This window comes from Tursiops truncatus, chromosome 4 (genome assembly GCF_011762595.2).
Source record: "Tursiops truncatus isolate mTurTru1 chromosome 4, mTurTru1.mat.Y, whole genome shotgun sequence".
Classification (NCBI taxonomy): domain Eukaryota; kingdom Metazoa; phylum Chordata; class Mammalia; order Artiodactyla; family Delphinidae; genus Tursiops; species Tursiops truncatus.
Window position 1 is genome coordinate 132,990,434 of NC_047037.1, and position 27,089 is coordinate 133,017,522.

General features: G+C 43.4%; 1 protein-coding gene across 1 annotated transcript; it reads right to left on the reverse strand.

The window, feature by feature from the left end:
* Positions 1 to 1,002: 1,002 nt before the first annotated feature.
* ATP5PO (ATP synthase peripheral stalk subunit OSCP) lies at positions 1,003 to 10,440 on the reverse strand. The gene is made up of 7 exons (XM_004326321.4): positions 10,334 to 10,440; positions 9,091 to 9,141; positions 7,773 to 7,883; positions 4,930 to 5,059; positions 4,103 to 4,215; positions 1,484 to 1,570; positions 1,003 to 1,184 (listed from the first exon to the last, which is right to left on the reverse strand). Exons 1-7 carry the CDS (start codon positions 10,367 to 10,369, stop codon positions 1,071 to 1,073), a joined length of 642 nt encoding a protein of 213 aa, XP_004326369.1. The 5' UTR covers positions 10,370 to 10,440; the 3' UTR covers positions 1,003 to 1,070.
* Positions 10,441 to 27,089: the final 16,649 nt, after the last annotated feature.

The following is a 27,089-nucleotide window of genomic DNA, read 5'->3' on the forward strand; positions in this document are numbered from 1 at the left end:
GGAACAAACCCGTGTCCCCTGCACTGGCAGGTGGATCCTTAAGCCCTGCGCCACCAGGGAAGCCCCAAAGAGCAGTGACTTCTAACCATCAGTGTACCTTCCATTGGAATACCTGCTCCCAAGATGGGAGAAAATCCTGTGATTCCATTCTGTGCAGACACTCCTGGCCATTCCTTGGTTCAGAGGACATTCTCGGGGGCTGTGACAGCCGGCTGGCTGAGAAAGCTGCCATTCTGCTGCCTTCCCTTGCGAAGTGCACGGCTCTGATGGGGACCTCTGTGCTCAGTGGGGCTGAGGGAATGAATGCTTGTTAGCAGAGTAACTGCTTTTAGATTTTCTAGATTCTAGACTAGAGGCATCTTTTCGGAAATAATCTCTCTGAAAGCTTTTACAGAAAACATTACTGCCTTTAAAAGTAGGATAATGTGGAGGGTGGGACTGTAGGCCAAATCACTGGGCTCAGACAAGTCCGAATGCACACGCTGGAAGTACTTGTTAAGAGTTCTGCAGGTGAGCACAACCTGGCCCTATTTGAAGGACTCTGTGCAGCCCAGTCACCTGGCTGACATGGGACCCCAGGGGCACAGCAGTAGGGGCTGGCCCACGTGCTGCAGAAGCTGCAAGAAGCGTGAAGCAGCAGAGGAGGAGCAGCTGCCAGTGTCTGACCAGCGTGGGCTCAGGAACCACTTTCAGTGTCTGACTAGAGATGGGCCCCAGCACTTGAAACTTGGAGATGACAACCGGTTTGCTTTACCTTAACTCCACGTGCAGGCTCAGGCCTTGAAGACAAAGGAAATGAGGTAAGATACATGAAGTACTTAACAGTCCCTGGTATAAAGGTTAACTTTTTCCTAAGGGATACAAGCTTCCATAAATTCCTAAGAATAATCGACACAAACTAAGTTCCAAAGGGCCTTTTAACCTTTAAACTAAGGGGATCGTGAAAGATATAAAAATAAGGCTCCCTATATTTCCACTTTAAAAGACAGTAAACATAGTATATTCTCTTCAGGAAGCATTTTATTGTTGCTCCAAGTTTAAGAACTTTCACTTTTAGGAAATCAACACTTTTAGAGACTCTCCCGCATCACTTTGCTCAGCTTCTGAATCTTGGTTTTTGCAGACATATCAACATATTTCTCTCCAATACGGACAATCATTCCACCCATGATTGATGGATCAATCTAGGAAAGAAAATAGGTTGGAAATGTGAAAACACATTGACATTTCATTAATCAAAAAGAAAGATGAAAAAGTGCTCTGAAAAGTCTACGTGCTACATAACTGTAAGCGGTAACAATTATATCTAGAAAATGACAAGTCAAATTGTGAATGGACTCAATAATCATTTATATTGAATATAAATATGAAGGTTCTACTATAGGCAAGTTTTTACATAATCAAATCTAATTTTCCACTTTCTATAGCCATTTTAGGTGTCAAACAACCTGAGGAAACGTACCGTACATAATTAAAAACCTACCTTGACTTCCAATTTCAATATTTGGCCTTTACTTAGGAAGCTCTTCAGGACTGTTTTTAATTCGGTAAGAGTGGCTTCATCTAAAGGCTAAAAAAGGACAAAACCATCCTTTAAATTTAGATAAAGCAAAACAGAAAGTTACTATAGTTGAAGGAGAGAAAAAACATCCCTCTGGCAACGTATCACCAAGACAGGCCTTGTGAATTCCTCTCTTAGATATCTGAGGACCCATCCTGGAGTTGTGCCGCAATGGTCACTCATCAATGCTGGTGTCGGGGTGTGCAAAGACCCTGCCTCACAAGAACACATGGGCAGCTCACACTGGGAGGTTAGGTTCACTTACTGCCCATCTCTGCTCCATGGTACTAGCAGTACAACTTAGAAGTAACGATTAGGGGAAAAACCTGAAGTTTATAATGCCTGAGGATGCAGGCCTCTCCTCCGCGCGGCTCCCCCGGGTGCAGCCTGAGTCTATTATTCCCTTGGATGAAAAGCTGCAGTTTGACCTGGGATCTGCGGGTACCAGGAGCTCTGGCATGCCGCTCCACTCTCTGCAGCTCACAGAGAGCCCGGGCAGGCGGCTGGCTCCTGAAGTCAGTACAGCTCTGTAATCTTGTTCCTCCAGAGCAAGTGCCCTGACCATCCAGACAGTGTTCTCTCCTTTTTGCCCCAACTTTTACCCCCGATTGGGTGAGAACGGCAAATGTTGCTGAAGGAGCGACATTTCACCCGTCACAAATCCTACCTCCCAACCCACACACCCAAGAGTCCAAAAGCTAGCAAAGAAGCCTTTAAGCTCTGCAAAGATCCGACAGTGTCTTTTGGGGGGTGGTGGTGGGGAAGTCTATCAGTGCTCCATCAATCATTCGCTGAGGCTCTGAGGTTAGAGAACTCAGAAGTATATGCCCCACCTTCCATTCAGACACATGCTGTGTGCTAAGCACCCGTGTGTGCCAGGCATTTTAACCACCATCTCCTTTAACCTGGACAACTCCGGGAGGTCAGGAGTTACTGTTCCCATTTTACGTGTGGGAGAACTGAGGCTCACAGTGGTTAAGAAGAACTCACCTGGGCAGGAGGGATAAATTGGGAGACTGGGATAAACATATACACACATATATATATATATATATATATATACACCTATAAAAAATAGATAACTAGTAAGAAACTAGTGTATAGCATAGGGAACTCTACTCAATACTCTGTCATGCCCTATATGGGAATAGAATCTAAAAAAGAGTGGATATATGTATAACCGATTCACTTTGCTGTACACCTGAAACTAACACAACATTGTATATCAACTATACTCCAATAAAAATTAATTAAAAAAAAAAAGAACTCACCTAAGGTCCCACCAGCAAGTGAGGACTAGTGCCAATATTTGAAATCAGTCTATTTCTAAAGTCTGTGCCCCTAGTCATTAATCAAGGTGTGTGTGTGTATATATATGTGTGTGTGTATATATATATATATATATATATATATATATATATATATATATATATTTAAGGGTGGAAATTATTTACCCGGGAGACTCAATGTCAAAAACATTAGCATCAGTTGGTTCTAAGAAACTTACAAAATCATGTCCTTGTAATCACTGAAGAATGACCTGCACCAGTGCTTGGCCATGGGGATGGCATGACCATCTGGCCAGGGAAGCCTGGTCTGAGCTCTATGGTCAAGGAGAACCAGTGCAGTCACGGTGGGCTCCGGAGAACATTTGAGCTGTGTTGACTCTCAGCCCCCAGCTTTGGGGGCACCAACTGAACTACAAATGTACGAATAGGTACTAAGTGCTAAAATGTCTCCTTCACATTATGCTCTTTTGGAGAGTTAGAATATCTTTTCAACACTAGAAATGTTAATCTAGGTGAGGTCAGGTGCTGCGTACCCCAAGTAAATCTACCACGCTCTACTGATAATTAAGTCCCACAGACTGTTTCCCTACCTTGACTGAACTACAGTGAGAAGAGAATACACACTTAAGACAACAACAACAAAATTAATTCTGGGGAGGTAGTGCAGATTAAGGAACACGGACTTCTGAGAGAGAGGCCTGTGTTCAAATCCTAGTTCCACATTCTGTGACCTCGAGCAAGCAACTTATTCCCCTGGGCTTCAGTTTCCTCACCGGTAAAATGAAGATAGTAACACTTCTGCTTCACACAGACCTTTGATATTAAAATAAAGCACCCAGAATAGTGTAGGTTTCAAAATTCAGTCCACTTCAGCGAGCCAGTAAGACCAAAGGGCCCTTCCGCCTTACCCCTTCCCACTCACCACCGCAAAAGATTAGACACGCATTTCAGTAAACTACGTAGTGTGATATTTACAAAATAACTTAAACCTTAATGGAACGTAAACCAGTATTTCCCGACACATTTTTAACTCAATCTACACTCTTTAGGAATAATCACTGGTTAGGGAAGCACCAAGAAGACACGCTGGCCCTTGCAAAGCAGAGGTGCACAGAAGCTGGTATAAATGAAGCAAACCGCCCAAGGGCCAAGCCGCCTTGGGCGCCTTGATTTTAGCCTTTTTCTTTTTGTTCTGCAAAATGTGACACAGGGGATGTCAAGGCAAATGCAGCAGCAACAGCCCGTCACCTACAGATGCGGTGGTAACTGTGCAAGACACTTCTCCCCGGTGGACACTCATCATGGTGGAAAAGGCAGAAATGACCCCAGCGGTATTGTTCAAGCGACCATTTTCAGCAAGCAAACCTGGGAAAGTAAAGGTATTTCACTTAAATCAGGTCATTCATGAAACACTATATTCACCTCAAACACAAACTTAGATTTGTGGCCTTAAAATTCAATGTCATTTAAGAATGTGAATGGAGAAGACACAACTTATTTAAAAAGAATATGCAATGTTCAAAAAAAAAAAGACTGAACAAACAAGGATTTAAATTTGTAAGGGTGTGTGTGTCTTACATGGATTTGCAGTAGATTTCTTGATACGGCTTTCGATCTGATTTTCAGGTTTATGCCACAGATACCAGTGTTGGCCATAAATCCTGAAATTAACATGCTGTCTATATTCACTACACGCTTTCTTTGAATTCTGAGTGATCATGGGATTTGAAAAGCAACTCAAATGTACCAAAGAATGCAAATGTCTTCAAGGACAGGGGCACAGCCACTGGTTACAAACCATTTTCTTGGTATGAGTCCCACTGGTCTCGTCCATGGGTTGAAACTGTGCAATCAGACATTCTTGCATCTTAATATCCTTTAGACAATGCTCCTCAAACTTTAACGCCCAAACAATTCACTTGGGGAGCCAGTTAAGATGTAGATTGTGACTCAGCAGGCTGGGGGAGACCAAGATTCCTCACTGCCGAAAGGCAGGCGGTGCTGGGGCTCCTGGCCCATGCAGGACAGTTTCAGTAGCAGAATTTTCAGAGACTTCAACAAAAAACATCTAATACTTACTGATCAGGTTGGACGTGAGGGGAGAAAACTTCTCTTTTGCTGTCATGTCATTTAGGCTTTTCATTTTAATGGAACGCTTTACATAGGGATTCATGACAGAAGCAGCCATTTTGGGTTCCTTCAAGATTTGCTAAAAGTACCAAAAAAATAACTTCTTAAACTCTTTAGGCCATAAATGATCCTAGCTGCCGTACACATATGTTCTGATGAATCATACATTTCATAAATAAAATTAGCACTCTCAAAGCACATGAAGGGAAGCTTACAATCACAAAATTTTCTTTGCTTTTAAGATGATTTTACACAGGATACAGTATTTCTTGAAAATACTTAAAACCACTTTAATGAAGTTTCTTAAATTTATTTTTGCCTTTCAAGAGAGATTAAAGAAAACCTAAGCAGCCAAAAGATTCAATTCACCACCTATTTTAATGTACCTACTATGGGTAATGCTCTAGTTTTTCCCATGCTAAGAGGGCGCTAATGATGCCCACACTCAAGTGTAGACCTGACAAGATGTGCTGACTGCAGGCGGCCTCCTGGCCTTTCCCTCTCAGGCTGACCCGGATTCTGTCCTGCCCCTCAGAGAGCTCAGGAGAACCAACCCAGCGCTGTGCGGGAGCTCTGGGGCTTCCAGAGCAGCCTCAGCCAGTCTGGGAGGAAAAACAGCCAAAAAACGGGAGTGCAACTACCATGAGAGACACAACTTTGTCTCCGCTATGTTACGTCACCAACGTCTGGTCAGTGATCACGTGCAGCTTCCAGCACTCTGCTCCCCTGAGTGTCAGGCCAGAGCTCCAGCAAACCAACGGCTGTTTCCATTTGGGCATCTTTCAGTCATGAACCTCTATTAGCCCCTCAACCCCTCTGTCAGCACCCTCTCCTGGGCTCCTGGACAATTTCTGTCTCTGATCCTAGCTACCTGCCTACACTGCCATCTAATGCTAAAACTTCAACTTGAGCGACCCCAAAGAAACAATATTTTTCCATAAAAACTGCTAGCTTATACAAACTACAAGCATTCTGGAGTTGGAACCATACAGTTTTTCATGTTTCTTATCTGTTTTTGCTGCATCACCCATGGACAGTTAGTGACACCTGGGCAGCATATTTTCCTCTCAGTGCCAAGAAATGGCTGATTTTCTTTTATAAAGAGTCTTAAGGTAATGGCGTCCTCTGTATGTCTCCACGTCTTAACCGACTTCAAGTTTTAATTAAACCCCATTCTAACGTCCACAAGCCAGCCACTGGCCCCTTGGCGAGCATCGGTGCTCAGGTCTAAAGTGGGTGCGTGGGACGAGCGGCGGGCAGTCACCGTCACCTCCCGAAAGCCTGTATGTGACCCTGTCTGCTCCTGCTACCCGTCCCCCGAGTGTCTCCAACAGTAAGTATGATTCTGTGAGGGTCAGAACAGTTGACAGTACCAACTGAGATCAAAAGCGTTATCTGCAGAGATAGATGGACGAAGGGAGGAAAACAGAGCTAAAATTACTGTCTGTTAGGACAAAAGTTCCCACAAAAGCTCAAAATGAAAAAACGAACAAAACTTATTGTTCTATACAACTAGTCTGTGAAGGTTTTTATCCCCTCTAACAAACAGTAAGATTAAAAAAAAAAATCTTTAGAAGTTGTTTAAAAATTATAAGAAATTCTTAAAACATAAAATCAAAAAAAAGAACACAACTTTCTCTGGAGAGATTATATACTAGTTGTACATCCCCCTTCTTTAATGCAGAACTTTCTGTCAGAGATGGGAACTAGAAAGTACTGTACTGTATAGAGTACAGTATCTTTATTTCAAGCCCGGGATGTGAGTGAAATTGCAGCCCTCCGTCTCCTGTTGCTGATGACCCTTCTGCTCTACCATCTCCCACCTCCTCTCCCTCCTCCAGTCAGTAGCTCTTCTTGCCTGTTCACTCGACGCCAGCCCCTGGATGCCAGCTGTTGCACTGTACTACTGTACTTTTCAAGGTACTGTAAGTTAAAAATGTTCTGTTTTTTGTTTGTTAGTTTTTATGTATTTGTGTGAAGGTATTATAAACCTACTACAGTACAGTGCTATACAGCCAATTGTGTTAGTTGGGTACCTAGGCTAACTTTGTTGGACCTATGAACGCGCTCTTGGAACGGAACTCGTTTTTATGTAGGGGACTTACCGTAAAAGGAGCAGGGGAAGAAACAAAATGTGTTAACTAGAAAACTCAGGGGAAACTGCAGTGGGGATTCTTCTATTTAAGTTACACTGTAGGCTTTTGTTAATTCAGTTCATTTACTCTTCTTTTCATGTTTAAAAAACACGTAAAAATAAACTTTCCCCTGTAGCCTTGTGGTCTTTGCCAGTTCTCTATTATCGTCATGAAACTCTTGCACCTTCACTAATTTTGCTGCCCAGCATGCTCTGCTCATTTTCTCCTCACAAAAGGCTTCATAAGGAAAATAAATTCCCAGTTAAACAAAATCATAATATATTCTAAAGACTGTTTTGGAAATACCTGGAAATACAAGCAAAGATTATCAAGGTGACTTTTTAATTCTCTTTTGAAATGACAATGTTTCTTAAATTACCATCTTAAATTTAGATTTTCTATTTCTTCTCTGAGCCCCAAATCTTGGTTCCTAATATTAATATCCTTACCTGCGTCAGTTTGTACCTATTATACAATAGGTTCAGAACGATAATACCCAGTATTATTACTATCAACATCATTACAGAAAATATGCTTTTCCTTTTTCTTGCAACTCTTTCTCTTAGGATACACCTCATTAGGGATGCAGAGTCAAATATCTAAGCAAAATATATACAACGAGAACTTAATAAGTAATGAACAGGAAAGGCTACTTACTGCTACTCTCAACAATTCCTTTTCTACTTGTTCCAGTTTATTCTGTTTAGATGCAGCAGAATAAAGAGCAGTGGCATAGCGACCTTCGATACCGTATACCTGAACAGGTGGCTTTAAAAACAAGGGTGGAGGAGGGGAGGAAGCGAAAAGGAAAATCAGTTAAGACAATACTACGGTATCAATAGCAGAAAGAAATATTTATAATTTTAAAAATACATCTTTTATAGCACGAAACAGTTTAAATATGTCATCAAAGAGCTATCCTGAATGACAAGTCTCAAAATGAGGGATGTTTCCTTGGCCAGGTCACTCTATCTGTGACCTTCCAATTTCTCACCTTAAAACGAGGGGTTTAGGAAACATGGTGTCTGAAGTCCCCTTCTGCTCTAACTATCTATAATTCAACTATGTTAATTATGAGATGAGCTTAGGATTCCTTTGAATTCAATAACTACTGAATTCCAAGTTTGGGAGGTTTTGAACACTGATAGAAGGCAGTTTTGAACATGCTAGAGCCAGGCAAACAGGTGTTTATGAAACATACACAAGCATACTTTTATACATTTCAGAGTAATACTGCAAATATCCCTTACAGAGCTCCATACATGTTCAGTTTAATGGAGCCCTTTAGCAATTTACTAAGTGCCTGAGGCTTGAATTATTTTTTACAATGAACCACTGGCTTTTAAAACCACACTACCATCAGTGTATGACTACATATGCTTAGTGGTACTGTGTGATTGTAGTGGAAAAGCTTAGGCTTTGGATGAGCAAGATTTAGTTTCAGTCCAGCTTTAAGACTAAGCTGAAGGGCTTCCCTGGTGGCGCAGTGGTTGGGAGTCCACCTGCCGATGCAGGGGACATGGGTTCGTGCCCCGGTCCGGGAGGATCCCACACGCCACGGAGCAGCTGGGCCCACACGTCCGGAGCCTGTGCTCCACAGCGGGAGAGGCCACAACAGTGAGAGGCCTGGATACCCCAAAAAAAAAAAAAAAAAAAAAAAAAAAGACTAAGCTGAATAACCTTGGGCAAGTTTTCCCAAAGTCTGTTTCCTTTTTTGTAAAATGGGAAGACCCGCTACCTCCCATCACTGTTATCGGGTTTTAAGAAATTCTCCTACTTAAAGGTTATGCACGGGCCTGTCCCACGGCAGGCATTCAACATTATTCCGTCCCCTAGCCCCTCCACCCCCATCATATTTGGGGAACCACAGATCATGCAGAAAGGTTTAGGGGTAACTATACAAAATCCATGCCCCTAAGTGTACTGCTGTCTGATTCACACACATTTATCTGCTTTACAATCACAAAAGACATACCCTCACAAGCTTGGCAAACGGCCTGACCACAGATGTACTGAAGCATCGCACCTTTAAAACAAAGAGAAAGTAGATCCAAATGAGACTACTTAAAGGATTCCTGCATTTAAACCTGCAGTAATAAACAGTAAACATGACCTCTAGATGATTCGCTTCTCATGTGTCCTTGTATCATCACATAGATTACATGAGGGTGAGCTGCTCTTTATTACCTAGGAGTAAATTTCCCCACTGGAAATCATTCCAGGTTGCTTGGGAAATTGCTTTTCTATTTCTAACTTCCTGGTTTCCTAGGAGTAGGCTGAGGCAAGCACACCACTGAGAGAGAAAACACTAAGTTTGGTGAAATGTGTCTTCCAAAAATGTTAACAAGATTTTCGGCATTTATATTACCACCCTCGAGCATGATTTTAATAAAAAGTGGGAGGATTCCAGGCATGATCTGCAAGAGATGGACCTTCTTAGAATCCAAATGCTATCTGAAAATACAGACGAATTCTTTGGGTACTCCAGCCGTCCGATGTGAGAACAGGCCCTAGTACCTTGTCTATCAAAATACTACCTTGATATTGTTGAGATGGTAGCTTGTCTATCAAGAGTTGGAATCCGGAGTTTAAAAGGCACCTGCAAAGGCACAGGTCACCTTCAGATAATTCCAGCTCTAAGTGTACTATACCGGTTGTGAGGGTTAAAAGACTTTATAACACTTATGGAAAACTTACGGAAGCTGTACGCTGTCATGATATGTAAAGCATCATGTAATATAAAGAGCACGAATTTTCTTTCCAACTCTGTGGATTCGAATCTCAGCTCTACCCCTTATTGGCTGAGCAGCCAAGGACGACTCATTTTAACTTTTCGGTCTCACTTTTTTATTAAAACGTGAAATGTGTTTTTACAAATATTCCTTAGCATTACTGGTGACCCCAGCCAGGTGTGACCACCACAACATAGAGAGATCCCCCTTCACCTGTGCCCTTCAAACCAGCTGCTTCTCGAGGCTGTGCTCACAGGACGCCAAGGTAGGACACGCGCAGCCCCAAGCCCACCGGCCCGCGCGCACCCCGGGGGAAAGCGGGGCTGCCCAGGCAGCCTGGCGTCGCCCCCCACTCGCCTGGCCCCGCGACCTTGAACGGCGGCCACGCTCCCCAGCTGCGGCCTGGAACCGTGGATCTTAGGGGTCTGGTACGAGTCACCCCAGGAGGGCTTCTCCCGCTGGCTTTCAGGACCTCCGTTCTCTCACCTGCAGGGAGAGCCCAGACACTACCGGGGCGGCCATCTTCTCCTGGCGGCTGTAGGTCAAACCAGAGTTGGCAAAAGCGACCAAGAGCGCACGCGTGCGTCAGCGTAGCCGCTCGGCCTGCTGGGAAATGTAGGCGTAGGTCGTCAGGCCGCATGCGTAGGGATCTCCCTCAGACTGGGAGTTGTAGTCCTTAGAAGCGAGTGGTCAGGGCTGGACCCACAGGTCTGGGGGTTGGGACTAGTGGGCTCAGACAGCACCTGGAAATGAAATTCTAGAGTTACTAAGTGACCCTTATTGTAGAATAGATATAGTGCCCTTAGCTTAAAATTTCCATTTAGATAAGTACGGTGGCATTTGTTCCGTTTCACATTCATCACTAGCATCATTAGCGTGTTTACCCTTTCTTCCTACCACGCTAAAAGGTGATCAAGCGCAGTTCCTCGCGCTGTATGTATATATAAACCCCGAGCCTTACAGCTCCAGCAGCGGACACTACGTGCCCAGTGCCTGGGCCGTGACTGCTCCTGCATACCTCTATCCCACCTCCGCCCCATCTCACCTGAGTACAGCGCTGACCTCTTGGTTTGTGCGGACGCGTGAGGTTCTGGTGTTTAAACACTTCCTTCTGGGTAAGGCAGAGTGATTATCTGAGAACCATACCTAAAAATAGAACTGGTGTTTGAGCAAGTGTGACATTGAAACTGAGAACCCAACACTAGCTTTGGCTAGTTTCTCTGCATTCATAAAAACAACCTATTTTCAACCCACTTCCCTCTAAATGGAATTTGCTCTAATTTTCTCTTGTGTACAGAAGAGTTGGCTGTTGGTTGGAGTTTCCTGGTTGCAGTAATGGGGTCCTATGGTCAATTAAGATGTCTTTCTGCTCAGATCTATTATAGGAACACAGATTAAGTCCTTAATTTACCCTTTTTGAGTGCAGGTTTCTCATCATTACATAAACTTGTTAAAATGCAGAAAAGTAGAAGGGATGTAATTGCCCTCTTTTCGAACACTCAGAGTGTGTTGTCTCCCATTATTTTTTCAGATAGTAGCCTGGACTGCCCAGGCTTGAATCCCAGTCCTTTCATTGACCTTGGCCCAATTATATAACTTCTCTGTGCTTCAGTGTTCTAATCTATGAGTATTAGAATAGCACCTACCTTAGGGCTGTTAGGAAAAATGAACAAGTTGTATATCTATCTGTCTATCTATCCATCTATCTATAGATTTAGAACAATTGTCTGACAGACTGGCACTGAATAATATTCTCTATTTTGTTTTTATATTCTGTAACTTAATCATTCAATAATTTTGAACATAATTCAGATGGTTGCCTTTTTCTTTCTCTCCATTTTAAACAACACTTCATCTCCTGAGCATCTTTAGACACAAATTTTTTTTTCTTCTTCCTTAGGATAACTTCCAAATAGATTTCCAGAGCTGGCACAACTTGGCGAGAGGGTATGAGCACTTTCAAAGTCTTTGATGAATGAGGCCATGCTCTTTTCAAAACTTTAAACCAATTTATGCTTTCACTAGCAGTGCATAAAAACCCTTGTTTTACTTTTCTCTGCAAACTCTTTTGGGAGGCTGTCTTCAAACATGTCTAATGGAAAGTATATGCATTATGCAACACATTTTATTGAGCACCTATTATGTGCAGGCAGCTCTTCTATACCCTGGAGGTACAGCAGGGTACAAGACAAGGTGCTTGCCTTCATAGATCTTGTATTCTATGTGGAACCAAACCACAAACCCCATGTTTCCTAATGTGTGGGTGTTATTAAGTGTCATTCAAATCGAAAGTTCTGGGGCCAAATATACTTGGAAAATTCTAGACTATCTCATTAATAATTAATTATAAGGAAGCGGTAAGGTTGCATAGCAACAGGGAGAGTCCCTCTATTTCCTTTGTATTTACCCCCATCTCACTTCAGCCCTTTGCATTTTGCCAAAATAATAGTTTGTGGTCGTTTGAATTTTAGGGTTTATCAAATGGTTGCACATGTATGGTTTCATTTTTATTTTGAGTCTCAGGATAACTCTAAGATGTAAGTAGTCTGGTACTCCCCTGCTTTATAGGTGCTGAAACTTCTTGGATCCTGTTTGGGCAGGTCATCTAGGAAATGGCAGTTCTGGGTCTCAGGATGCATTTCCGGGCGTCAGATTTTGATGCCAGTGTATGCTGCTTACATCTTGGTGATCTGGACAATTGGAGAAACACAGAAGCAGCCCTGATGCCTGACGCCTCCACAGTCAAGCCTCCCTCCACCTGCTCATGGATTCCTGGGTGTCTGCTGAAATCTCACAGCAAGCAAAGCCCAGCAATGACCAGCCAGGACCTCAGAGACAAACTCTCACAAGGGACCCTGACAGCAGTTTCCCAGATGGGGGACTATCGAAACTTCTTAAATGCAAGAAGAGAGAATTTGAAAGAAAAAAAGAATTTTGTCCCACAGAAGAAGGGAAAAGACTTAGCACTTTACTTTTATAGTGCTTTCCTCCTGTACAAACTTAAATTGTTTAAAAAATAGTTATTTTAACTCTGAGGCTGACAGAGTCAAAGGGACTTGCCCAAGGCCACAGTCCAGGGCTACAGCGGTAGTGAAATCCAGACATCAAATCTCAGCTTTTTTGTTTTAAGCTGATTTTCCATTCAAAACAAATATATTTCTCACCATTTTATTTTCTCTTTAAAGGCACCATAGGCTGTCATGAAAACCAGCAGCGTGGTGTCATGAGACCCTCAATTGCACATGTTTTAAAAGGTGAAGTGATTTTCCCCTTGACCCAGAAAGAACCTTCTAAAACTCAGAAATCTGGATGAAGGTTAATATGCAAAATGTTCACTGCACTCACTTTAAAATGGCAAAAAATTGGAAACAAATGTCTGAGCATAAGAGAATGGTTTTAAAAATGGAACATTGTGCAGCTGATACCGTGAAATTTTCGAAAAGTATTTAGTGACATAGAAAAATATTTAATGACACTGAGGAAAAAATTCCAAACCACATTGTATATTTTTCTATAATGAGCACGTGTCACTACCATAATCAGAAGAAAAAAAGGGAGGGGGGAATACCGTGATCCTGTCCCTTAACTATGTTCCCAGTAAAGAAGAGATCCATCCACTCTCCTTTCTGATAATGCCCAGCTTCTGACCTGCAGGGAAATGCTTCAAGTTGACGAGTTCCATGAGGGACCAGGCTCCAAAGTTGGACCAAAGGACTTCTAAGATTTCTTTCCAAGATTAGCTTCAACTAGACTCCACCAGCCCAGGGAACATTTTCTTGAGCTTTGCAGAATCCATACTAAGGATGTTATCTTCAGGGCAAAGGGTGTTAAGATTTTCCCTACACATTTTGTTACACTGAAAGGACCCGGGAAGTGTTTGCATTATTCATGTATTTGTTTATCTTGGAGTGAATTTCCATCAGTTTTCTCTTTCTTTTAGATCTCTCCCCCTCCAAGTTTATTTTGAGAACTGTACATGGATCCTTTACAGCAGACCAGAGCCACTTGCTGTCTTGGGGACCCAGGCTGGCAGCCCCGATTTAGAACTTCATAGGTAGCTTGTCTTTCCATTTAAACCTTAAGCATGGGAAAGTGACTTTGGTAGCTTTCTACACATGTCTATGGCGTTAAAGGGGGTTTAAGGCCAGTCCTGCCAATCAGCAGAGGCCCCTGGGCTGGAACTGATCTGGCTTTGAACAAGAAAAATTGTTGACAGTGGGGCTCCAGGTGCTGAGACCGTATGATTTTAAACTGTTTATCCTCGGGATTTGATGCATCTACTACAGAAGAAAAGAGAGAATAAAACGCATGAAAATGGCTTGGTGATATTTTTGAGTCTTTGGAGAAAGCTGCGTTAGATGGGTCTGCAGCACAGAGCCGGGACCTGGACGGCGACAGAGGGAGAACCAGGTACTGCGGGAACCGGTTCCCCTCCCCGGCCACGGGCACCTTCCCGCCCCTTCTGCAGCGGTCGTGCCTACCTTGAGGCATCAAGGTCACTGTGCGCGCTCAGCCTGGTCCAGGTTTCCGAAGCATCATCCTGACACTGGGGGGCGCCATCTCCTCACGTTGTCAACTCAGACTCTGGCCTTGGAATCAATTTCTTTCTAGAGCTTTCGCCATTCAAACCCCCGTGTCACAGCTCACACAAGCAAGTATGAATCAGAGTATTGTGAGATTGACTAACAAACTGGTTCCTGAGAGATGCTCTAATCCGGGCTGCTTGTGTTTCGGGGCTCACAGTTTCTTGTTATTGTCACCCAGCCTCAGTGGGGAAGCCGGTCTTAGGACCCCCCAGGGACACTCCCCCCTCCCCCTCCCCTCCCCCTCCCCTCCCCGCCCCTCCCCTCCCCGCCCCTCCCCTCCCCCGCCCCTCCCCTCCCCGCCCCTCCCCTCCCCCTTCCCTCCCCTTCCCCTCCCCTCCCCCTTCCCTCCCCCTCTCTTCCCCCTCCCCCCCCCACCAAGTTCCTTCCAGTCGGCGCGGCCCCGCCTCCTCCTCAGCCCTCACACTTCCTGGGGCTGGTTCGGCGTTTGCTTCCACAGGCTTTAGAGACCATCGCTCGTGGGTTAGAGCGGACCGAAGTCTTTCTTATCAAAGTCCTTTTTCTTTCTGGGTTTGGGGCAGTTCAGGGAAAAGTTATACCATTCAATGGGTGCCCTGTTCCGGGAGGTGGTAATGAGGGAAGGAACGAGCAAATGATAAATGCAGAACATTCTTCTTGTTTGTTGATTTGATAAAAATGTTGACAGTAAACAGTGTATGTTTGGGGGCCTTTCTGATGTAATGAAGCGCTCCGCAGCTCCCATTCTTGCTTCTCTTTGGTGGTCCAGCTGGGGCTTTGGGGGCGTGGGAGGCCCTCGTTCCCTGCGGTTTGGTCATTGTCTGCTGTTCCTGCAGAGGTAGTGCCAGGCTCTGCAGCCCCGAGGCCCGGCCGGGGTTGGAATCCCAGCCCTGCCACTCACCAGCTGTGTGGCTTGGGTGAGTCCCTTAACCGCTGTGCCTCGGTTTCCCCACCTGGAGAATGCAGATAGGAACCATACAGGTCATGTGAGCTAACCAGCGCGTCATGGAGTTGAACTGTTACTCTCCTCAAGACCATCTCTCTAAATAGCATCTCTCCATACAGAGGCAGGAGGAACACAAACCTGGGTCATTCTTCATTATGGAATTTTAATTCTTGTTTTCATCTCCTTCTTGTGCTGTGGCCCAGAACGTAGAGCAGAGCTTCAGAAAGCTGGGAAATTGTTATCATCAAAAGCAGCTCCTTTTTGAAGGAGCTTGCCTGCAGGGGGAAGGGCCATAGCTGGTGAGTCCCAACTGGGTCTCCTCATGTGGGAGGTTACAAAAGACGGACTGGTGGGTTTAGAACAATCGGCTCTCAGGATATACTGGTGATCAAGAAAGCGTTGAACACTGATTACTTAAAAAAAAAAAGCAGTGTGTATATTTGGTGCAAGTAAAAATGTGAGAATAGTGAAGGCTTTGTAGGAGTTTGGTGTGGAAAAGGAAATTATTTGATAAAGAAAAAAATTATACTTTTTTTTTTCTTTGCACAGTTATTTAGCTGTAGTAAAAGGGAAAATAAAAGTCAGGGAATGAAATGTATACAGACAGGAGGGGAAGTGCTCTCAGAACACGGGACAGTGTGTGGTCCAGTCAGATTTCGAAATGCCCAGTAGAGAGATGGGATCATTCTGGATCCCACAGTGGGATGCAGCACCCAACAAAGTGTTGATGAACCCTGGTGGCAGACCAACCACTGTGTTGTTTTTATCAATAAAGAAGCACACAGGGAGGAACGCTTACTTTGAGGTTCCTGGTAAATCGGGCTGGAGCTGTTTGGGGTGGTGCACTTTAGTACAAGGAAGATGGAGAAGAACAACGGCCAGTCCAGTCTCATGGAGCTGAGCGCCTGGGAACAGTGTACATAAGGTGACTTCAGAATAAAGGAGGCTTTTTTCCACCTCCGAGTTTAAAGACAGCCACTGTCTCTGTAGCAAATGAATTAGTGTGACCTTGCAGATGGCCCTTGTGACCTGGAAGTGACAAGGAATAATGAGACTTTTCGTTTTGCTAACTGGGTACTGGGAAAGGAAGCTCAAGATGGAGTCAGTATTGCTAAGAGAGCTCTCTGAAATGGAGCTGGGAGGCCATTGAGAGGGTGACTTGTGCATGTCTCAGCCTGGATGGAATCTGACCTGTGACTTGATCAAATCATCCAGAACATCTACCAGAAACTCATGACAGTCTATCTAATTCTCAGACCCCTACCCTAAAACAGATTATGATTCCTTAAGGACAAATATTTTCTGATTTGCATCAGAGCCAATCATAATTCTCTCCAGGCAACTTTTTAATAACCTTGTGATTTTTGGCTTTATAAGCCCCTGACTTTTTTCCTTCCCAAAACACTCTTTCCAAGTAACCTGAATCTGTGTCTTCTGAATTGCAATTCTTAAGACCCCCAAATAAACTCTTTTTCTTATTTGCAGCATCCTGCGTCATCATCATCATTATTATTGTTACTTCAGTTGACAGTACCTCCTAGGGGGAGACTGGTGACTTATTTCTGTGGGTTTTTGATTCTCTGCTTTGAATTGCAAGGCTGAATAAGAACACTACCTATTTTGAGTTTTTCAGTAACGGGGGAGTTATTGGTCGGGTGGCCTTTGGAGATTAAGGCCAATCTGCAGGAAAACTGAGTAGTTCAGACCATTTATACTGTATGGCTTGAAGTGGGATAGAGGACCACCCCCTAATTCATTAACTCATTCTTTCAGGCATTAATTCATTTACCAAACATTAGCTGCATGTTAGAGATCATGATAGATGCTGTAGAGAATGAAGGCAACCAAGACAGACTTTGCCTTCAAGGAGCTGTTGCCAGCTCCCTTTGAATCAGTTTTTCATTTATTATTTTTTAAAAGATTTTGGCTGCACTGCGTGGCTTGTGGGATCTCAGTTCCCTGACCAGGGATTGAACCTGGGCCACAGCAGTGAAAGCACTGAATCCTAACCACTAGGCCACCAAGGAACTCCCAGTTTTTCACTTTTTAAAATGACCTCCCCTTTGTTCTACACATTGGAAAAGAAATTGGTATGGTGTTTGGCTAAAAATCAAACTAACTAAATTGCAACATAATTTTATAAACTCTGGGCTGTCTTTAATCTTTAAATCTTTATATTTTGTAGGAATCCCTTCTACATCTGGGCTCCTAAGGGACAGCAACCTCCTCCTATCATATCTTGGCAACTAACTGAAGCAACGAAAGGGGAAGAAATGATAAAAAAAAAATCATTCCAGCTGGCAAAGCATCACTGTATAGTTCTCAAAGTGGCTGTTTATCAGAAATAAAGTTGATACCCTCTTGGTGGCACTGGATCAAATTGGTCCACTTTTTAAAAAAAAATTTATTTATTTATTTAATAAATTTATTGCTGAGTGTGGGCTTTCTCTAGTTGCGGTGAGTGGGGGCTATTCTTCATTGTGGTGCGCGGGCTTCTCGTTGTCGTGGCTTCTCTTGCTGCAGAGCACAGGCTCTAGGCGTGCAGGCTTCAGTAGTTGTGGCACGTGGGCTCAGTAGTTGTGGCTTGTGGGCTCTAGAGCTCAGGCTCAGTAGTTGTGGCACACGGGCTTAGTTGCTCCACGGCGTGTGGGATCTTCCCGGACCAGGGCTCGAACCCGTGTCCCTTGCATTGGCAGGCGGATTGTTAACCACTGCGCCACCAGGGAAGCCCCAAATTGATCCACTTTTGACGATGACAAGAGGACCAATGTTCTTTCTTCTTGTGATCTGTGACAGTGCTGTGCACTCTGGAATCAGCAGAGTTTTTGTAATCCAGATTTGTTGACATTCTTGAGGCATGGAAATTTTCCTCATTTGTATTCCAACTCCGGAGGTTTCCTGAGAGAACATCCTAGAAGTAGCTTTTCATTGTGGCTTTTCAGCCATCAGTCCTGGCTACTGATTGGAATCAGTTGTGGAACTTAAAAAACTACAGATAGCCACCGAAGACATGTGAATTAGAATCTGCGTGTACATTTTATTTTAAATTAATTATTGAGCTTGAATGTTCAGTGATTGGACAGGGATTAAATAACATGTAGTATGTCTAGATAGAATACCTTGCTGCCATTTAAAATTATAGTGAGGAATATTTGCTGAGCTGAGAACCTATTCATAATGCATTGCTAAGTTAAAAAAAAAGGAGGCTGAAAAGAGCATTTGGTGTATAATCTGATGATATTTTATTAAATAATCATGTATTTGTATGCATCGTACAAAAAGCCAGAAGGAACCGCACAAATACGCCTAAGGTGGTAACCACCGTTAGTCTTTTCCTCGGTGCTTTTCTGTCTTTTCTAAGTTTTAAGCATCAATCGTATATTGTTTTTGTACTGGGGAAAAATTCCTTCAATAAATGTTAGTGGTTTCCCCATCAGGGACAATGTGGTGAGAAGGAGCAAAGGAAACTAGATACACATGACTGTCTCATTCATTCATTCATTCGTGATTTCTGTTTAGCCTTTAAAAATTTTCTGTTAATATTATTTAATGTTATTTTCTGTTTATTAAGGAAAAAATGTCTTAAGCACCTGCTGTGTGCTACACATTGGCAGTTTTAGGCACTTGGGCTGCAGAGGCTCAGTTTCCTCAAATCCAGCAGAAGAGGCTGTGAGGACCTCGGTGACAGGCACGTTCCCTCCCTGGAGGTGCCAGTGAAGTACATCTGGAGGGGGGCGGGGCTGGGAATTGCCCATTTAAACAAACACCCTGTGTGGTTCTGACAGACTCTCTGGTACCACCCTCTGGGAACCTGTGAGGAGTGGGCCCTTGACCTTAAATAGCTTAAAGTCTAAAGATGATGAAAATGGAGAATGTGAAAACCTGATCTGTTGGTTTCATCATGGAATGTCTACTAAGTTCCCCCAGGATGTCCTTGGACACATGCTCCTTAGCTGTCTTATTTTAGAATGTGACATATCTAAGTGGGATGACAATCAAAATATACCCAGCCAGATTGCCAGCCTCCGTGAGGGTCATTAGATGAGGCAAACACCTTCCTTCCTTAAGGACAGTCAGAGAGCAACAGCACGAGGAGTCATAGCAATTCTGACAGCAGCCACTGCTTAGGAAGTGGTTAGTGCCTGCCAGCCACTTGTCTAAGCATTTTTAAATTTTTTAATTTTTGGCTGTCTTGGGTCTTCGTTGCTGCACGCGGGCTTTCTCTAGTTGCGGCGAGCGGGGGCTACTCTTCGTTGTGGTGTGTGGGCTTCCCATTGTGGTGGCTTCTCTTGTTGCGGGCTCTAGGTGTACGGGTTTCAGTAGTTGCGGCACGCAGGCTCAGTAGTTGTGGTGCACGGGCTCAGTTGCTCCGTGGCATGTGGGATCTTCCCCGACCAGGGCTCGAACCCGTGTCCCCTGCATTGGCAGGTGGATTCTTAACCACTGTGCCACCAGGGAAGCGCTAAGCATTTTATTGAATTCTCTCAAAAACCCAGAGGTTACCTACCCCATTTTACAGATGAGGAAACTGAGGTTTTAGAGAGATTAATTACCCTGCCTGAGATTACGTGACCAGTCAGTTGGCTTGTCTCCAAGAAAGCCTGGGCTCAACTACTATGTTATCCAGCCTCAAACTCGACCCATGGCCACTGTGCAACCTCTCGTTGTGAGGCTGCCTCCAGGGCTCAAGAATATTGACACTCAGGCAGCTTGCTGCTCGGCGACCCCGGTTGAACGTTTTCTGGTGTGAAATTATTAACTTCAACCTTCGAAAACTGTGCCCTTCATGGTCCCAGCCAGTACAAAGTTAAAAACACTTGATAAAATGCATAAAACACAGCCAGCAGCATATTTCCAAATCACGTTGTAAGCCAGGCAGCGTTCTCCTGAAACATTCTCGGGGCAAAGCAGTTAAGAGAACTTCCACAGAAGTCTCTGGAGTGGGGTGTCCATTGAACCAGGGAAAGCTGGGGATTTGGGGAGGTCAGCCCCCTGCAGTGGGAACAGCTAAGGGAGGGCTTTGGGAAGTTTGGGCAGTGACAAGGATGCAGGGAAATATACTACAGTTTTTGCCTAGGAGTGAAACTCACATTTGAAAGAAAACCTATCTTCTACTCTACTCCCAGGCATGGTTTTTTTTCCCACTCTTATTTGTAATAAAATGATGGGGTATTATTATTATCTCAATTTTTAATTTTACTGAGATATGGTTTACATACCATAAAATTCATGTACCCTTTTAAAATGTACATATCAGTGGTTGTTAGTATATTCACAAGGTTGTGCAACTGTCACCACTATCTGATCCGAGAACATTTTCACCTCGGCAAAAAAGAAACTCCATACCCGTTACAATCCCCCCCCCCATTCTTTGCCCCCAACAGCCTCTGGCAAATTATGATGATTTTTAATGGTTATATCTTTTCAACTAGATTACAAGAGACCATGGAACTCATTACTCTTCCTGGCACAAAGTAGGTGCTCAGTAAATGTTTTTTTCTTGGTGATAAAGTTCTCAGCCTTAAGACTCTCCTTTCTTTCTTGGTCTGTGTGGTAATTTAAAAATTATAGTAAATGACTGGAAGAAGAAAACATGCAGCTGAGTTTTCCCCCCTCCCCTTCCCATTTAGGAAGGCCTGAACGCAGAGGTCTCATGTCAACCAGATAAATGTTTTATTGGACTTTAAAAAATTCAGTTTGATTTAGGAAAAGACAAAGACATCTTGGGTCTTATAATGTAAAACGAACATTGACAGTTCAGTGATAGTTCATGTTTTTCTGGCTCATAAAAATACAGTGAGGAAATGAACAGCTTGGACTGTGGGAAAAAGAGAAGTTATGCTGAAGCTCTGATAGGAATGGGTCTGAACTGGTTGTTTATGGAGTGAAAAGCAGGTCACACACAAAGGCTGAGACGCAGCTTCCGTCATGCCTGGGAATCTACAAACTCAATGCCATCTCATTGGCAGAACATGAAAGCTAAAGATTATCCCCTAATCCTGTGGCATTTGCTGCTCAAAAATTTTCACTTGAAGTCACACACTCTTTGGAGGTACAAATATTTTGTGTACCCCTGCAGTATCTATGGAAAAACTTGTCAGAATGTTGTCTATAATGGTTACCGCAGATGAAGTGGGTTTTGTCACCATCCGGAATTGACCATGCTCTCTCCACCCAAAATTTCCACTTCTTTTTAAATTCAAATAGTGGAAGCTTATGTGACAGCTTTACCTCTGATAGCAAAGAGAATAAGATTCAGTGCACTGCTGAAAAGTGGAAACAACCCAAATGTCCATCAGTGGATGAAAAGATAAAAAAAAAGTAGTCATATCTCTACAACGAAATAGTATTCAGCCATAAAAAAGGAATGAAATCCTGACACGTGCTACCACATGGACAGACCTTGAAAACAGCATGCTGAGTAAAAAAAGCCAGACACGAAAGGTCACAGGTTGTATGATTCCATTAATGTGAAATGTCCACAAAGAGGCAAATCTATAGAGACAGAAAGCAGATTGCTGGTTGCCAGCGGCTGGGGAAGCGGAACTGGGGAGTGCCCGCTGACGGCTACGGGATTTCTTTTTTGCAGGTGATGAAAATATTCTGGAAATTAGATAGTGGTGATAGTTGCACAACTTTGTGAATATACTAAAACCCACTAAATTGTGTGCTTTAAAACGGTGAGTTTCACGGTATCTAAATTACACCTCAGTTAAAAAAAAGTAAAAAGAAAAAATTTGCCCCCAAGCCTCCCAAGGGTTAAAAATAAGAAGAGTAAGGGGGACAATCTGATGTGATCTTGCTGGTGCCTGTGTGAAGATGATTTAGCCGCTCTCCTTGCGAGGCATTTGCTGGAAAAAACCACATGCTTGCCACGGCAACACCCTCTTTCAGGCCTTTATCATTCTTGCCTAAAGATAAAGGAACTAAAGAATTTTGACAGCTGAAAAGGACCTTGGAGAGTCTGGTCTGACTCTCTCACTTGGCAGGTGAGAAAGCTACTTGCAGGCAGTAGAAGTGACATGTTCAAGGTCATCTTGTTAGTGGTTGAGCTGGACCTGGAACCCAGTGTTCTTTTCACTTGACCTCTTTTGCATTTGTTTTTTTCCCTCTTCTCTGTCTCTCCCTGTGCAAATATAGTTGTGCATTGCACAGACCTTAGTCTTCCTGAAACACAGATCATATGCCACCTCCCCCTAAAAAACCTTCATGGCTCCCCACTGTCCCCCATCTCCTCTCTGCCACTTGGCTCCTGAAATAAACTGTCCTTGTGGGCCCAGCGCACAGTGTACTTTCCAATATCACTTTCTTGTTCATGTTCTGTTACTAAACTTTGTATATATTCAAAGTCCTCAGCTAAATCCTGAGTTTCTTGAAGACTGGGATTGTGTTTTACGTGTCTTACGCATCTTTGACCTTGGGACACAGGGCACAGTGCAGTTCCTTGAACTTGGTAGGGTTCAGGAAATACTTTTAGAAGAGTTGATTCCATTCAGGACTACAGCTGTCTTTGCCCAGATACGTGCAAGGAATATCCCAGGAGTTCTGTCAGTAGGTGGCTATTTTGTGCTTCATCACTTCTGTTGGAAGACCAACACTGAGTTTAATCTTTGGCTGTAATCTGGACAAAAAGATTCTAGAACCCTCTCATGAGAATAGATTTAGTCTCAAAAAGGCAAAACTCAGTGAATTAAAAAAAAATAACCCAACATTATTTTGAAATAAACTTTTTATTCATTACAGAAGTAATTTGTGCTCATTGTAGAAGATTTGGAAAATTCTGAGAAAGTTCCAGGAATATAAAGGAGAAAATAAAAAGTGCCCCTAATCCTAGCCCCTAGGGAATATCTATCGATAGCCTTTGATCTGTACAGCCATTTTTCTACGCACACGTATACACCACAGGTAGATTGTTTACAAAAACGAGATCCTGCTCTGCATGCTGTTTTGTAACCCGCTTTGAAATTAAATGGAAAATGAAAATTTAAAAGCACTGCATTAAGTGGGAAGAATTTTGTTGCCGTCAACTTAAATGACTCATGCTGATGACATGGAGAAATGGCAACTCAATATTTGTTTTGCTTCTTTGCTTTTCTTGGTGCAGGAAAGGGTGAAAGAGACAGGGTAGGAATAGTTCCATGAACTAAGGAATAAGTGCCTTTCTAGCTACCAAGTCACTGGGGGGCGAGGAGGTGCTTCGCCTCTTTGGGTCTTTGTCTTTTCACCAGTTCTATGAAGGAATTGTGTCCATTAAGGTCCTTTCCTAGCTCTAGACTCTTGTGAGCTTTAAGTTTCTCCTTGTCCCTTCTTTGTCCTTGGATATTTCAGAGCCCTCTATGTGCTCAGGAAGGCGGGGAGTGTGACTACTTTTTCCCTGATTTACGCCAGCACAGTCCCTGGCAAAGAATTGACACTTAACAAATATTTGTTAATGAATGAATGGATGAGATGCTCATGAATGATGTCCTTTGTCACAAACATCATTAGACCACATGGTCCTCTTTTGGAAGCACCAAATAGGAATTCTATATTTAGGTTCTTGGAATTTGGATAAAAATACAAGTGAGTAACATCGTATATCAGTTGGTTAATGGAAAATATTTTCCCATTCTCCAGATCCCATTTGGCTCTCTCTGTAGCTCCATGAGGGAGATATGACTAGTTCCGTTCCACAGGTAAATGGATGGCCAGTTTCCTCTGCTGGCCTCTTGATTCCAGGTCCCAGGTCCCTTCTGCTACTCCTCATTGCCTTTCAGACACCCCATTTCCTCTCTGGTTGGAAAAGTCACTCTACAACCACTCAAGCAAGTTGAAAGTAGAAGTTCTCAAACTTTAGTGTTCTTAAGAATTGCCCAGGGCATAGTGATCCACATTTTAAATAATTGTTCAGGGTGATTTTGATGCAGGTGGTCTGAAAAGCACACCTTCAGGAATACTAGCTTAAAGTATTTCAGGTGTAGTATTTTGTCAAGCAGAGGAGGCTGCCAAGAGAAGAACGTCAGGCTTTTCATCAAGCATCAGCTTGCCCAAGCTTTGGTTTCCAAGGACACTTGGAAATAACAACACAATGGTTCATGTTCATTACACATTTACTGTGCCAAGAGCTTCTCTAAGTGCTTTACATACATTATGTTCTTTACTGCTCCTAAAAGCCCTCCGTTGTAGGTCCTGTTATTGCCTCTGTTGTACAAGGAAACTGAGGCTCAGACAAGTATGTTTGGCTTATCTATGATCAGGTGAAGTTGACAACAGGATTAAGTAATCAAGTCCTACTGTTGTCAGGTTAAGGAAACCTAACGCTTTATTATTTTTATAAGAGCTGGGAGAAACTGGTGAATGCCATCGGCTAATAGGGAGAGTAATTCATATTTTGGCTTACATACTCATGTCTTTCCTCATGTGTGGATGGCTCTTGGCAATTGTGAAACTGGAAAACGAAACAAAACAACACAGTGAAACGAGTGAAATTCATTTCTTCTTCCCCTGGGTAAGACCAGCCCTAGGACTAGCCCCTGCCATGTTCTGAATCAAATGTTACTTTTACCTAAGAACTGAACTATTCTATCAGGGAAACTTGAACACTGATTACTGACTGGCTATTTGCTGACATTAAGGAATTATCAGTACTATCATCTTAGGTATGATACTGATATTGTGGTTATGTTAAAAAAGAGTGCTTATCAGAAATAGAATCACAGATGTAGAGAACAAACTTGTGGATACCAAGGAGGGGAAGGGGGGGGATGAATAAGGAGATTGGGATTGACATATATACACTACTATGTATAAAATAAATAACGAATGAGAACCTACTGTATAGCACAGGGAACGCCACTCAGTACTCTGCGGTGATCTAAATGGGAAGGAAATCTAAAAAGGGTGGATATATGTATATGTATAACTGATTCACTTTACTGTATAGCAGAAACTAACACAACATTGTAAAGCAACTACACTCCAATAAAAATTAATTTAAAAAGAGTGCTTGTATTTTATAGCTCTATACTGAAATACACAGAAATTAAATATTAGGAGGTTTTGGATTTTCTTCTAAAAATCCAGTTTGGGGAGGTAGATGAATGAAACAGAATCAGTTTTAGGATGATAGTTGTTGAAGCTGGCTGATGGACACATAGGGGCTTATTATACTATTGCCTCTAGTTTTGTATGTTTGAATATTTTCATAATGAAGAGTAAAAAGTAACTTCCTGTCTCGTGTCCCTTACTCTCTACGAGTGGATTTAATACGTGTAACTGAAGCACTCGAGGTTAATAATGGATTAATATCTGATTGCTGTAAGAGAGCATTTACATTTTAAGCAAAGATCTGTAATGTCTTAACGAAGAAATACATTGTTATGACAAAGTAAGAAATACTTTGGAAATTTCAGGCATTACCCCAACCTGATAGGAGAAATAGTTTGTATTAGCTCACACTTTCTCCTTCCCTACTTTGTCTATGTGCAGAATTGGTCCTGATCCCTGCCTTTGGGGACACTTTTTTTTTTTTTTTTGGCAGTATGCGGGCCTCTCACTGTTGTGGCCTCTCCTGTTGTGGAGCACAGGCTCCGGACGCGCAGGCTCAGTGGCCATGGCTCATGGGCCCAGCCACTCCGCAGCATGTGGGATCTTCCCGGACCGGGGCACGAACCTGTGTCCCCTGCATCGGCAGGCGGACTCTCAACCACTGCGCCACCAGGGAAGCCCTGGGGACACTTTTGATCATCATTATTTTTTCTTTTCTAATAATGCTCTGTAATAACATGGTGTTATGTAGTGTTCAAAATGCTTTCATTTGCTACTCCTAGACCCTCATTCCTTTTCTGTGAATAGACAGTGCGTATCGTTAAGCATGGGAACAAATAAAGGTCCAAGAGGTTAACTATCCAGTTATTGGGCTGGTTAATTAATTCCTTTTTTTTTTTTTTTTTTTTTTGCGGTACGCGGGCCTCTCACAGTTGTGGCCTCTCCCGTTGCGGAGCACAGGCTCCAGACGCGCAGGCTCAGCGGCCATGGCTCATGGGCCCAGCCACTCCGCAGCATGTGGGATCTTCCCAGACCGGGACACAAACCCGTGTCCCCTGCATCGGCAGGCGGACTCTCAACCAGTGCGCCACCAGGGAAGCCCCTGGTTAATTAATTCTTTTGTTTATCTCTCCTCCAGACAAGAAGCATGCATTGAGCATCTACTATACATCCGTTAAGATGTTGGACTGACATGATACAGACACGCATAAAATAGTGCCTGAGTTTGAGGTGCTCATACCTGGGGAAGGAAAACAGTGCTAAGTGAATAAGTGTACAGGGTTGAGGGCTTCACTGAGAAGAAGAGACTTGTGCTGGGCCATGCAAAATAAGCAGAAGTTCATCCCACTCCCAGTGAATGTCAGAATCAGAACCAGAACCAAGGGGTCCTGCCGTCTGTTTGGTCCAGCACAATTTCTGTGTGGCAATTACGCTTCTCTTTTTTTTCCTGAAAATCCCAATTTCCTTTGTTCCTTATAACTCCTGCAGGATTTTTCTTAAAGCCTTACAATGATGCTGTCATCTGTGCTGCACAAAGTGAAGCAGATCTCTTTGTCAGGGATACAGGGAGCAGTTCGCTGCTGAAAAGGAATGGGTGGACGGCAGAATGCTGACTGGGGTACTGTCCCTTCTAGCATGTAGCCCAGGGGCGTTGCGTTCCTGTGTGATACAAATGACAGCATTCTCACACTTGGTGGCTTTCCAGGCG